We start from the raw sequence: 15439 nt of genomic DNA on the forward strand, positions 1-15439 counted from the left end.
TGCTGGGTGTTCATCAAGTATTTAATTAAAATTAAATTGAGGGGTTTAAAAATATTATTTTTAATTTTGTTCCTTACTTTAATATAAAATAAGCATATCATATTTTAATTTTTTCCTTTAGAGTTATAAATGTTTTAAAATTTGATATGTATTATTTTAATGTACCGAAATACATATGATGTTTCCATGCAGATATTCTGCATCATCGTATGATGAAAGAGTAGTGGAACGGAGAAAAATTCTCTCTGGCACCAGGATTTGAACCCGGGTTTTCACCTTTATGTGCTGATGCTTTATCGACTAAGCCTCATCGGATTCCCATCATGGTGTTGGATCGAATCCTCTCAGTTTAATTTAATGTTTGAGGAGAAAAATTCGCTCCAGCGCTGGGAATCGAACCCGGGTCCTTGGTTCTACGTACCAAGCGCTCTGACCACTGAGCTACGCCGAATTCAATCCACAGCACCGGGTCGAACCTTCCTCCTTCGATGTTTGCCTTTGTGGCGATCCGGTGCTGTAGATTGAATTCAGTGTAGTTCAGTGGTCAGAACACTTGGTATGTAGAACCAAGGATCTGGGTTTGATTCCCGGCACCGGAGCGAATTTTTCTCCTCAAACATTAAGCGTCAATATTACAGATAAATTCTGTAGGACAAATTAATATATCTATAATACTCTCAGTTTAAGTTCCACCTCTTGGGTTCCCTCTGGTGTTTTTATAACGTGAAATAAGCGTAATTATAGTTTACGATCTCTAGAATATTCAATTAAAATAGGTGTGTAGAAATATTTCTTAATCTTTTCAGTTTAGTTTGAAATAAGCGTATCTTATTGTCTGTGTTCTCTGAACATTTAATTAGATTGTAGAGTTTATTTTAAATTTTCCAAGATTTTGTTTAATGTGAAATGAGCTTTGTTCATTCTTGTTCTCTAATACAGTTTGAATACAAAAATTAAACGATATTTCGTCTGTATTTTTCTTACGAGTTTAAAAACACTAAATGGCAGTGACCTTACACTTCCCTATTCAAAACAAACCAGGTGTTCAAAGCAACATAACTTTATGTACACACTGCTGAATGCAGCATTGCATGATCTCATAATTAATGTATTTTAAAATGCATTTTTTCTGGACAACTATTCAAAACATAGCAAAATGGCATTTGACTTTTTTGTTGCTCTTTATGTAGGAATCGTCTACCATAATTAATGATATTACTTACAGTTCACTCTGTATAGTATAAAACTGGGAGTATCTTGTTAATGCCATAAGTTCCAGTTACATCAGTGTAGTTCTGTCAGCTGGTTGTTGTGACTTCCTTGATTATACGTATTTCATGACTTGCCATAAATTGTTTATAAAACTACATTGATAGCAAAAAAAAAGTAGGCTTTAATAATTCAGCAACCTCTGAAGTCATTCATTAGCAAGTAATGTTTTATTTTTCTTGTATGAGCACCAAAGCATGTTCTAAACAAAACCTAGGTTTCATTACACTTTCTATGACAGTTCTGTTGTGTATAGCAATCCATTTGTTGCAAATTTAGTAATATGTACATTATTTATTGTCGAATTTTTAAACCCTAATGCAAATAAATTATAAACATTGTTCCTGGTACTTTTTTTTTTATTAATACTGGTATTTTGATTTCAGAATAATTGCTGTTCTGGTATTCAGGGTCCCTATCTCCCAGCGTTATAAGCCTAAGTTTGAGCAGAAATAGAAACACTGCAATTGTAAAAAAAAAATACTGTACTCCAACCGTGAGAAAGTCTTTGGAGAATGAGACGAAGCGGGGTAATGCTGTGAATGAATGTTGATGTCATAAGGTCACACACGTGGGTACTCTTATCTCTATTGGCTAGCTCTCACAGCATAAACAATAACACTGATATACACATTTTTATACTACCTTAGTTACAAAATTAGATCACTGTTAATCTCCTGGTCTTTTAATCTCTCCATACAGGAAATAACATATACAGGAGAGCGCATGGTTTTTAAACTGACGTTATAACAGTAATATTATCTATCTACTTCGTTCCAATAGATGACGCAATAGTAAGCACATTCCTTTCACGGTTGATCTCCTGGTTGGAGAACAGTAGATGCCTTGTTTTTTTGTAATGTGCAAGATGTTGAAGGTCCAGAATAATTTTCTCTCAACATGGTTTTCTAATGACAGTTATAGATCGTGGACATATTGCAAATAAATTCTTGTTGCTATATAGCATCAGCAGTAGTCGGTAGTTCTTATTCATTATTTAAAAAATTACATAAGTCTACGTTTATCCTAATAGTACTAGACTAATGCTTTCGATGTTAATGTAGTGGTAGATTTTAATAAAGAAGAAAGATGTGACTATAGGCCTAGGCAGAATATGTAGTATTAAATTATACGAACCATTTGTTGCTCAATATTCCTTTCTTTATGGTTAACAGAATTGGAAACGATATGTGAAGTTCAAAATAGCATACCACTCCTGTGTGTCACTGCTATTTCAAGGTCAACAGGCTGAAGAACAACAAAAAATGGGCGAGAGGGTTTCATATTATCAGGCAGCATCAGAAAAACTAGAAGAAGCAATGAAGCTTTCGAAAGGAATGGATAATATTGAGGTAGGTTGTTACTGGCTTTGTCTTGAGACATAAAACATATAAATTTACGACTTGAAACTAAGCAACATTATTGGGAAGCACAAAGAATAACTTTCTCGTCAAACATATTAGTTGCGTGTTATTTGAATGTATGAATTTTTCGATAATTTGTCCTCCTCTGTTTTTAAATACATATTCCCATCAGGTGAGGCTATGAGAGAGAGAGAATATGAACCTGTATGAGTGAGCATGTGCGTGTTAAAATTAAATAATATCATAATATCGAGAAATAAATACTGGTTTTGCTTTCCTCATTAAAAATGTGATCTTTCCCTTATAGGCCATAAATGAAGCTCTGACCTTTACAATGGACGTAGTAGAAGGGAAAAAGAAGGCAGCTAAAAATGAAAATGAGTTTATCTATCACGAAGAAGTGCCAGATAAAGATTCATTACCAGATGTTAAAGGTGCATCGTTGGTGAAAGGAATTCCTTTCAATGTAAATGATCCTGAGGTGTCAGGTCAGGACATCTTTGCTCGTTTAGTCCCAATGAAAGCCCACGAAGCTTCTTCACTGTACAGGTAAGTATTGATGTTAAATCATTATGCTTCTAATTTTATTTGTTCATTTTTTTCTTATAAGGATTTTCAGCAGAGATGTATATTTCTTTTCTACGAGAGGATCAGTTGTGTCACTTTTTATAGCTGCTCAGTGCAATAAACAATTTTAGTTTATTATTCAAAATTGTTTGTGGTTTAAAATAACTTTTCCCAAATGATAATGGAATTTTTTCAATAGGAACTTGTACCTTACCACAAATCAAAAGTAACCATGAAATGTTACAAAAAAAAAAAACAGAATAAATTGTCTCGACTGGCCACATAATTCACCTGACATCAGTCTTGTTGAAAATTTGTGGACAATTTTGAAGGGAAGAATGAGAAAACTAGACTGCATGTCAAAGGAATGCATGATTTCAAATTTGATACAAGTTTGGTTCAGAGATAGTGAAGTTAAGAAAATGTGTGAAAAACTTGTCAGATCTATACTGAACCATGGTAAAACAACTCATTAAACCAAAAAGAGGACATATCCATACTAAAATTTGTTTTTACAGAGGATAATAATAAACTACCTATGAGTGACTTGTATTTGTAACTGTCTTCACATTAATTTTCACATTACTGTATTATGTTCTTTCCCATATGATGAATTCAACTAAATACATTGATATTTTGGAAAAACGAATTGTTCTTCATTTAAGTGTGTCTTTGATGTTTGTAAGTTCATGGTTACTATTGATTAAGTGTCCTTTACATTTCTGTAATATTTTAACTGTTTGACTAGTCTTAGTCAGTTCAAAATAGGATAAGTTATAGACTGAACAATCCACTGAAAAATACAGAGTTTCTGAGAATGAATAGCGTGGGATTTTACAAGTTCACTGTGAAGCGTATATTGTGAGTAATGGATTGAAGGTGCTTGCAATTATAGTTGCGACGCTGTTATTTCCGGCGTGACTCCGCCTTTTTGCTTACGTCTTAGGAAGTGAAGGCTCTATAAAGTCTAGGTAGGTAGTATCATTCGCCATTTTTGTTCTTTCGTTCCCGAGCTACCATACAACGAATCTATTTGCCACACCGTTAAACATTATCATGTCGTAGCTCCTATGATAATAAATCAACGCTTTCTGCGAACGCCAACGAAAGAGCCAAAATGGCGGGCGATTATATTAAGTATTTATCGAGCCTTAAGAAATGAATAACGTCTTCATAAGCGAATCACAAGACGCACACGTTTAAATGTAGCCGACCTGCAACGCGATTGGCTGCCGGAAATTAGAGCGACGGGACTATAGTTCAGTAATTCAAACAGTTTGCTTTCATTGTTGCGTATCTTACCAGATTTCTGTCATAATAAGTTATAATTGCGTAATTTAACATTAGTAAATTTGCGTTGTGTGTTATTACAGAAATCACAGTCTGGATACAAACAATCTGTATAGAAGTGCTCATTGTTTTCTTCAAATTGTTTATTTAGGTTATTTTAAATGTTTACTGTACAAGAAAAAGCTGCATGTGTTTTGTGATTGGTGGAACACAAATCTGTGATTGTGGTACAATGGCAAGTCAGATGTGAGTACAACAAAGATTCTCCACATGAGAATAATACCAGGCGATGGCACAAGCAGTTTAAGGAGACCTGTAGTGTGTAAAAAGCAAAAACAACAGGAAGGCCCAGAATATCAGAAAAAATGTCGAAAGAATCATGCAGTCCTGTGTTCAGAAGTCTGTTCCACACCGCAGTCTACAGTTAGGTATTCCTAAGTCAACAGTGCACGACGTCATGCGGAATAATTTAAATTACATTCCTATAAAATTCAACTCTTGCATGTAATAAAAACCACAGGATAAGTTGCTTAGGGCTGAATTCGCTACTACCATGCTGCAGAGAATTGATGATGAACCAGAATTTCTAGAGAATATCCTCTTCTCCGATGAGGCCATGTTCCTTGTAAATTGTTGTGTTAATCGGCACAATAATTGTGTAATTTGGGGCTCGGAAAATCCACATGTGATACACGAAAACATTCGAGATTCTCCTAAGGGCAATATTTGGAGCACCCTAATGCATAAGATTTTTGGTCCATCAATATTTGGAGCACCCTAATGCATAAGATTTTTGGTCCATTCTTTTTTGTTGAAACTAACATCAACTCCATTGCATACATGGACATGTTACAGAATTTTCTATTTCCTTAAATCGAGCAAATGAAAATGGAGTTGCAAATCGTCTTTCAACAAGACAGAGCATAGTCTCATTTCGCAAACCATGTCTGAGAAGAATTAAATCATCGATTTCCAGACCGATGGATTGGCAGAAATGAACCCATCCCATGGCCCGCTAGAAGTCCATATCTTACTTCACTGGACTTCTACCTTTGGGGCTATGTCAAGAATTGAGAATCTTGTTCACCTAAAATGAAGAATCAGACACGTAATCACAAGCATTATATCAGAGCATTATGTTCTTGTCAGATCATTGCTAAAACTCCAGTTGTGAACGAAATTCCTCCAAGGAAATGGGTGATTCCAGAACATAGCATACAAATTCCAGGAAATCATTCCAAAAGTGATTCTCCATACATTCTTAAGTAAGATTCCATGGAACTACTCTGCAGTACATATAAGGATCACCTTCAAATTTATACAGATGGATCTCTAAATCCTAATAATGGGTCATCAGGAGCAAGGTATTATATTCCAAAATATCAAGAAAGTTATTTAATACCATGTTCATCCTCCTCCAGTCTTGACACTGAATTGCTAGCTATTGATGCTGCTCTTCAGTGTGTTACTCAAATTTCTGAAAAATCTATTTGCATACTTACCGACTCCAAGGCGGCTATATTTAATATAATTAAATATGTACCAAACATATATGCACATAGAATTATTCCAATTCAGAAGCAACTAAGTAAACTAAAAGAACTCCAAAGGGAAATAACATTTCAATGGATACCTAGTCATTGTGGTATACCTGGAAACGAGAAAGTCGATAATATTGCAAAACAGGCAACATATTTGCAACCAACACCTCTTCAAGTGATAACTCTATCCATTGCTTTTCCTTCAGTAAAGTCTCATTTTGCAAACCTATGGATCAACAATTGGCTCTCTTCTGACAAAGGAAAAATTTTACAGTCTGTACAAATGACCTGGAAATGTACAAAAACTTGCCCAGACATGTTCAAACATTTTTAACAAGAGCCAGAACAGGTCACATTGTCACTCAATTGTACCTACACCGATTTCACATTTCTGATAATCCTACTTGTCCGTGGTGCAATAATCATGATGAAGATCTGGAACACATTCTTCTATACTGTCCATCCATAAACCACAAAAGAAGTAAATTAAAATCATCAGTACCAGTTGCAGAAGACACAGCTCTGCAGTATATATTGACTACACCCCAACTCTGGCTACTAGCATCAGGCATCTATAATGAACACCGATCAAAATACCCCTCATTTCTGGTGAAAAACAACAACTGAATAGACTACAGTGGACTATAGTGGACTTTACGTTGTCAGCAAACAGCTGGATACATTAAGAAGATTGATTGATTGATGTTCTTGTCAGAATATGGGCTGAAATTGAATTTCGCTTAGACGTCTGCCATACTAGTAATGGTAATCATATTAAAATTTATAACGTTATTTGGAAACTGTTTGAGTTACTGAACTAATTACAAGCATCTTCAATCCATTACACATAATACATGCTTCACAGTGAACTCGTAAAACCCCACCATTTATTCTCGGAAACTCTGTATTTGTATATAGAAATATGATAATCTATCAGTTGATTAGTGCAGTTGCTTATCAGGATTCTACTGTAATTTCAAACATTAATGTTGCAGTGAGGAGAAAGCCAAGCTCCTTCGCCGAGTTGGTGTAATGGTAGATGAAAAGGATCAAGAGCTAGTAACATTTATGACTTCCCTTCAGTTAGATCATTTAAATATTCACTCAGAGCCAGACAGACTACCGCAAGTAAGTAGATGTGTTAAAGCTGCAGTAGAATGTTGAACAATGAAAAAATAAAATGCATATGCCATACTCGTCACAAACACTTCATTTTTCATACAGTTCCAGAATTATTTCTTGATATTAATATATCACCGGAAATCACTGTGTTCTCAATTTAATATACCGGTAGTGTAAAATACAGGGCCTGGCAGACGTGTGATTTTAAGAAGTCTATACCTCACACAGCACAGTTGAGGGACAATAAATTGGGTGCAGATTCTGTTGCCAATACAATGCTGTTTAGTCATAATGGAAAGGTGGAGTGGTGCACAAAACTGTTTTGAGGCAACTAGACGTGAATTTCGTAATTTTAATATGTAGCACACCATGATTCCGTTCAATCTGCTCGACTTACATTTTCATCAATACAAAATTCAGGTTATACATCAATTAAAACATCACGATATTCTCAACCGAAAGATGTTTTGTGAAGAGACTTTAAATCTTATGAAGATGAAAGAGTTTATTGACTCTTTGTGGATGTGTGGCGAATCACATTTCTATCCAGTGGTAGTCACTTAAAGGGCATCCTTTTCGAGAAATATATGACACTATGTACTTTATGGGCAGCCGGGTAGCTCAGTTAGTAGAGCAGCTGACAATGGACTGGAAGGTCCAGGGTTCGATCTCAGGTGGTAACAGGATTTTTTCTCGTTGCCAAACTTTCAGAACAGCCCCGAGGTTCACTCAGCCTCCTATAAAATTGAGTACCGGGTCTTTCTTGGGGGTAAAAGGCAGTCAGAGCGTGGTGCCGACCACACCACCTCATTCTAGTGCCGAGGTTATGGAAAGCATGGGACTCTACCTCCATGCCCCCCAAGTGCCTTCATGGCATGTTACGGGGATACCTTTACCTTTATGTACTTTATGATCTCACTTACGTCATTTTGAAAAAATAAATTCTTGAGCCAATAACCAACTGTTTATTATTATTTTTTTACCTGGTTATTTAATGACGCTGTATCAACAACGAGGTTATTTAGCGTCGATGGAATTGGTGATAGTGAGATGATATTTGGCGATATGAGGCGTTGGATTCGTCATAGATTATCTGACTTTGCTTTGTGGTTGGGGAAAACTTCAGAAAAAACCCAAGCAGGAATCGAACCTGCTCCCAAGTGCAAGTTCTGATCGGAAGACAAGCGCCTTAGCCGACTGAGCTACACCGATGGCTACCAACTATTTATAATCTTCATTGTTCTATATACACTTTTAACACTTATATAATCACTGATTAACTTTGTAACTTCTTTACTGTGTTAATATGAGGAATTTTATAATCGACTGTTCCTCTGCCAGACCCTATGTACCGTTGCATGTCTTATTTATTTATCATTGGGCATTTAATTGAAAGATACATTTTGACTTACCTGAGTAATTAACATCAACAGATGGACTTTGTGGGGCTTTGCCTACATGATAGTGCAAATAGTTTCATCTTTGAAGTGTTCTCGCAGAAAGATGATGTTGAAGTTCAAAATAATACGAGCATTAGATGTGTTTTATGTAGAAAATTATTTGCAATAAATGTCCGAAGTTTGATTGATTTATCTCAAAACTCATTTTATGACTTCTCTCTTTACCCAAATACCATCGATATTGTGCTTGTATGTGCATACTGGTGTGTATCTGTTCTGTTCAATGTGCAGTACTTCGTGCTTACAGTTTACTAAGAGACTGTTAAAATTTTATTTTTCCTGAAACTTGTAAAACATGAAATACCAAAGCCATAAGTTTTAGATTATGTTGCAAAATTATGTTCACAAATTCATCTACTTTTTAAAGTATACTTACCAGTGCTTTTTTTTCTGGAAAAAAGTTTATCGGAACTCTATCACCCGATCACATTATGCAACAAAAACATAGGTTTAAAAATATTAGGCCTATATACCTTATATTACAATAAGTTCCAAACGGAGCTCATCGATTTTAAGCATAATGGAAATTTTGCGATTTCGAGCTATAGTTTCAGGATCAATAACAAAAGATGGCAGCACTAGATTGCATGAGTTACTTTTGCACCAACGATAATAATGAGAAAATGTAAACTCTTGGATTCGGCATTGGCGGCAATTTTAATACTCAATTTCGCTTATAAAATATATCTCGTTGGAATTTTTAATGGCAAAAAGTTTACCGGAACGCATTCCGGACCGTTCCGGCTGAAAAAAGAAGTGCTAATGCTTACTGTGTTGAAGGAAAAGTTGTAACTAGTATTACCATAACAAGTCCACACCTGTGGAGTAACGATTAACGCGTCTAGCTGTGAAACCAGGTGGCCCGGGTTCGATTCCCGGTAGGGACAAGTTACCTGGTTGAGGTTTTTTCTGGGGTTTTCCCTCAACCCAATATGAGCAAATGCTGGGTAACTTTCGGTGTTGGACCCCGGACTCATTTCACCTGCATTATCACCTTCATCTCATTCAGACACTATAACCTAAGCTGTTGATAAAGCGTCGTAAAATAACCTACTAAAATAAAATTAAAATTACCATAACAATAATTTCCAGTTAGTGTTGTGGAATACAATAAAACATTTTCATTTACTACATTATAAGCTGACATGCTATAAGTTTTAGTAGCTTTGTGTGTGATCATTATAGTTTACAATATTATCTGTTGTTATATAATACTGTATATTATTATAACAATTTTTTTATCATTAAATATATTCATTTCAGGAATTGGTTGACAGATGTGCAGCTCTTAGTGCCAAACCAAATGCCATTCAGAATTTAGTAGAGGCCATGAACAAACTTGCTGACACATATCATGATGTAGAAGGAATGCTTCAGGATATTAAAGAATTAATTCAGGTAAAATAATAGTACATTATGCAACGAGCCTATAATGATAGTAATTAAGACGCGAGTATGTTTGTTTATGAAACGAGCACAAGTGAGTTTCATTATTTTCATACAGGAGTCTTAATTACTATTATAGGCAAGTTTCTTACGACTTTTTATGCTCGACCATATTTCTAACTTGAAATTATTCAGAAGTATTCATTTTATTCGTATCTTACTGAAGATCGGAAGTGACCTTGTGCATAGCTCGTAAATTGTGAGATGTGCGCAGACGCGAAAGTATTGATTTTTTCCGAGGAACAATAATGTCATTGACCTTGATGTAATCTAGAGAATAACATGAACTAATTTTGATATAACCTGGAAATTGATTTAGAATTGAAAAACGAGATGACAGATTGAATTTATTTGAATATTATTTACAATTAACGCTAATTATTATAGTAACAGAACATAACCTTCTGCGACAGTATTGGATTTCCAGCCTCCGTGACGTTTTCCTCATTGTCTTTCGATTGCATATCAGAGAATAATCGAAACCAGAACTTTAATGAATAGGTGTACTTTAATGAAATGCATTAAAGGACTGCTACCAGGTGTATAATTACTACATTTCGGCATGGTCGAGCATAAAATATATAGTATGTAGTAGTATTATGGTAAATTTTATCAAAATTGTTATGTATTTAGATAAATGTTACGAGATGAATATACTGATATAACATTATTATCCTACTTCTGGATGAATAGATTATAAAAAACCACAGCAGTCCTGTTCTTAGCCAAGCCATTTGCAGGCTCGTCATGCAAGAGCATGTTATCAGTGATATGTAGCACATTCTTGATAATTCGAAATACCACAAACTATTGTTGTTTAGTTAGCTGTCCAAAGACAGGTCTGGACAAGGCATCACTCATGAGGCAACTAGGCATACATCACCGACTAGCTACATATTATGCTAATCAGACTTCAGATATATACAAACAATTGAGGGGCTTAGAACAAAAAGCAGGTAAGTGACATTATTTACAAAAATGAGTTAAGTGCGTGTTGTGATAGCCCAAAAGGATGTGTCTTTGGGATAAAATCAGGTAAGTGATCACACTGTGCAGTGCTGCTATATGGGCATCATTTCACCAAACTAGTGTATAATATTTCATTGCATGTAGAACTTTAACTGTAATTTCCTCAAAACTAGGTTTCCGTCACTTACCTGCTTTTTGTTCTAAGCCCCAAAATTGTTCCTTCTCTGACACACATCGTCAAGCGAGATGTATACTGCCTGATAATAGATGAACATATCTGACAGAACCTTAACCAGAGTTGCACAAACTATTAATGTAAAATATTACTGAATATAAGGAGTTAAACCCTCATTTTTATTCACCCATATTAAGAAAGATCATGCTGAAATTGTCTGTCTTTTTGTTCCAAAATCTGTTGCACCTGATTAAGAAGTGACATTACTTGCTACAATTCTCATTGAGAAATGGAGGCGATGTTTTGCCAGATGATATTTTTCAGTTCTTCTAAGATATGAGAATTATTTTTGTGCACTTTGTGAATCCCCTGACCTAACTCCTTGTGACTTCTATCTCTGGAGAACTTCACATATCCTGAAAGAAGTTAATAATAGCATTCAAAAAAAAAAAACATCGCTTACATTTCTTAACAAAAACTGGAACAACTGATGCATTGTTTCTTAAAGAGGTGCATCAAATGTTTGGAAAAAATTACAGGATAGAGGGGTGTCCAAGGTAGAGGATTGAAACCTTGTAAATTTATGGCATTTTGAATAGTTCCGAAGAAAAGTGTCCAAGATAGAGTGATGTCCAGGATATAGAGGTGTTCAACTTGAAAGGTTTTACTGTATCTAGTTACTTAATCATGAAGTAGATGGTGTTTTCTATTTTTGATATTTTGATAAAGTTCAACCTATGTTGTTGATTAGCATCACTATCGAGTGTAATTGAAATTACAATACTAGTTTTAAAATTGACCACGAAATTGTTAATCTTAGTGCCTTGTTTTGAACGCTAAGATGTAAAATAATATATGGAAAACCTCCTCCATTTTGTTTGTCGGAATTAATGTTATACTTCTTAAACATCTCTTTGCAGATGGAAGAAACAAAGGAGAAAGAATATCAGGAGATTATGGGAAAGCGCCCACCATCAATTGTGGCAACGGATCTCACAAGGGAAGCAAATAAATACCAGGAAGCACATGCTAAAGCGTCTGAATCTAATCAGACTCTTCATAAAGCAATGACTCTTCACATAAGTAACCTCAAAGTTTTGTCCCTGCCACTAGATGAGCTGCAGAAGCAAATACCTACCGTCAGTGTTCTAGACTGTAAGTGTTGTCATATGTTGTTGAAGACTTGTGAGAATGGTTTTATTTTTTAAGAAATTTCTTTTTTTAATTGCTATAGAATTTCGGTGTTTTTCCGAATTTGGCAGTGATATTTGTAAATTTGAAGTTCTTCATGATGTTACTAATCCAAACCAATTTATCTCTTGACATGATGCATTTGTATAAAGATTTAGATCCAACCTTATATGAAAAAGTTAATGAATGAATTCAAAGAATGAAAGTGCTCTAAGAAGTTCATTTCAATATAGAGGGTGATTCGCGAGGAAAGGTAAAAAATTTAGGATACGATATCTTAGGCCATTTTCAGTGAAAAAGTTCATGTGAACATAGGTCCATTTTCGAACAGTGGCAGAGCTAGATGCATTTTTTTGGTAAAAGTCTCGCTCCAATGTGAATCAGACGTTACCATATGCTGCTGACGTGAGACGAGGCGTGAGACAAGGTCGCAATGAATGACGTAACATTGGAATCTGCATTGTGAGCAATGTAGATAAAAGAAACAAACCGGGTGGTGAGGCATTACAAATGTCCAATCGCCTGCTCTTGTCTGATGTAATGACACAGAACCAGCACATAACACAAATACACTATCACTTATCAGTTCACAGCAGTTCAGCTACCTACATTACAGTAGTTATACAGGTACAGTTATCGGAAGTGTTAAGTTATGTTTTTCAAGATCCCTTATAAATTTTCGACTACAGAATACGCTGATATTGTGTATGTTTATGGTTTGTGTGATGGAAGTTCCATGCGTGCCGTCGCTGAATATGAACGACTCTTTCCGAACAGAAGGATACCATATCTAAGAATATTTACTGTCTATGGGGTTGGACAAAAGACTTGGTATAGCAAAGGAAGGAGGAAACAAGAGAGATGCCGATCAACCGTATTCTGGATGCAGCATAAAGAACAGCCACAAGCAACTCTCCTGAGTGACGAGCGTGATTCACATCAGAGTGCAACAGTGCATTGAAGCAGAAGGAGGTACCTTTGAAAATGTGCGAAAACATTGACCCCGACGTGTAGAATATTAGGTATGTATGCATACGTGAATATAAACTTTAAATTTGTCCATTATCTGTCCCTAAATACGAGTTAATACAATGGAATCTCAGAAGTTTTTGTGAAATCAAAGAGCCATATCGCCGTAACTGTTCGAAAACGGACCCATATTCATATGAACTTTTTGACTGAGCATGACTTCAGAATTCACATCCTAAATTTTTTACCTTTTCTCGTGAATCACTCTGTATATACCATCCCCTGCAAGGTAAGCACTATTTTGCTAATTTTACAGGAGAGACAGTTACATTACTTATCCAACATGATGGTGAATACGATAGTGATAATCAAAGTTTAGACCAACATATCAGAGGGGAAAAAAAATTGTTGTGGCTCACGGAACTTTTACAGTCAATGTGCAGTGCTGGACAATTTGTTTTAAGTGCCGTAACTCATTTTCGGTAAAAGTGGTGCTTATGATATTTTGCCTTGCAGGGTACGATATTATGACCGGCTATTCGTTGACTCTCAGTTACTTAAATTAAGCTCGAATGTTTGAGAACATCGAGTTTACTGGTAATTTTTATTAATAAATGTGTAGTTGTTTTGTTATATTTTGTTTTTATGTGGTAGTGATGGTTTCCAACAATTTTTTTCTTTTTGTAACAGTTTCTTCTTTCAAGTTAAATGTTGAAATATTTGATGATTTTCTTTAATTTCTCTCTTTTTCTACAATTTTATTTACATGCAGAGTAAAGGTTATGTAGTAATTGTTAAAGCCTCAGAAATAGTTTTACTGGTACAAAGTCTCAGTTCAAAACATGACCATTTGTTATTAGCTAGTGTGTGAATTTTTTTTTTTTCATTCTGGCAAAACGAATCTATATGGATTGAACAATAGATAAAATCAGTTGTACAACATATAAATAGTAAAATAGGCCTAATTCGTGGTATAAAAAATGTTCTTCATTAGTCCCTTATGCTGCTAAATGTTGGGGCACCTCATTTTGTCCATTTCATCCACTCCTCTCGATCTTGGCTCATTCTCTTTATCTTCATCTTAGTTTTCCCATGAAGAAAATGTTGTTGTTTTCTAATGCCAGGTGTTTGACAATAAAGTCATTTGACCTCTTGCATTCCAATATTTTTCAAAGATATTATCATGGTCAGCCACTGAAACACAGATTTTGTGGTGTTCCGAATTCATTTCTTGATTTGAATTGCACAATGAGCAGTTAGGGGACTGATATATTCCAATTCTATGCAGGTGCTTGGCCAAACAATCATGGCCTGTTGCCAATCTAAATACAGCTACAGACGATTTGCGTGGTAAATCAGGAATTAACTGTGTAAAAAAGAAAATAATTAACTCGTTAAGCAGTGTTGGTTCGAAGAATAAAACAGTCTTTCTTACAAGAAAGTATTTATAAAATAGCAATGCTTAGGAACTTCATTGTTGTGTTCAATATTTTTTGATATGAAATTGATTAATAAGAGAATCTGAATCAGTTGTCTACTCTGCTATTTTGTATTTTCCCATTATTATTAACCCCTTACAGTAGCATGCAAATTAATCCAAACAACGTAATTACTTATGCAAAAACACTCAAACGGGATAAAAAAAGGATCTAAGACATACCTCAGTAATCTATGTGGCTTCCCTTGTTCCTAATAACAGCTCTGAGACGATTTGGCATGGATTCCACTAATTTCCCACAAATATTCTTCATTTCTTCATTGCGAAACCATACACCAATGAGGGCAGAAATCATCTTCTCCTTTGTAGAACAATCCATTTTTTGCATTCTTCTTTTGCAAATTGACCACAAGTTCTCAATGGGGTTGATGTCGGGTGAGTTGCCTGGCCAGGGGAGTACCTGAATATTCTTCTTGTTGAAGAATTCTGTAGTTTTTCGAGACGTATGGCATGGTGCCAGGTCTTGTTGGAACACACCTCTGCCATCCGGAAATGATTTTTGCAGTTGGGGTATGATTCTGGTTTCCAATAAGTGAATATATTTCTCAGAATTCATCATTCCCTTGATAGGTATTAAT

The 15439-nt window shown here is 35.3% G+C and overlaps 1 protein-coding gene across 5 annotated transcripts in view; it reads left to right on the top strand.

Moving 5' to 3' along the window:
* The window catches only part of mop (tyrosine-protein phosphatase non-receptor type protein myopic), a 69005-nt gene that overhangs the window by 13216 nt on the left and 40350 nt on the right, over positions 1–15439 (top strand). For all 5 annotated transcript variants that reach the window (XM_069842307.1, XM_069842306.1, XM_069842310.1 and 2 more), the window contains exons 6-10: positions 2445–2621; positions 2941–3182; positions 7027–7159; positions 9877–10011; positions 12124–12358. In XM_069842307.1, the coding sequence (XP_069698408.1) occupies positions 2445–2621; positions 2941–3182; positions 7027–7159; positions 9877–10011; positions 12124–12358 (922 nt within the window). The remainder of the gene's footprint in view (positions 1–2444; positions 2622–2940; positions 3183–7026; positions 7160–9876; positions 10012–12123; positions 12359–15439) is intronic.

This window comes from Periplaneta americana, chromosome 12 (assembly GCF_040183065.1).
Source record: "Periplaneta americana isolate PAMFEO1 chromosome 12, P.americana_PAMFEO1_priV1, whole genome shotgun sequence".
In the NCBI taxonomy this organism is placed as follows: domain Eukaryota; kingdom Metazoa; phylum Arthropoda; class Insecta; order Blattodea; family Blattidae; genus Periplaneta; species Periplaneta americana.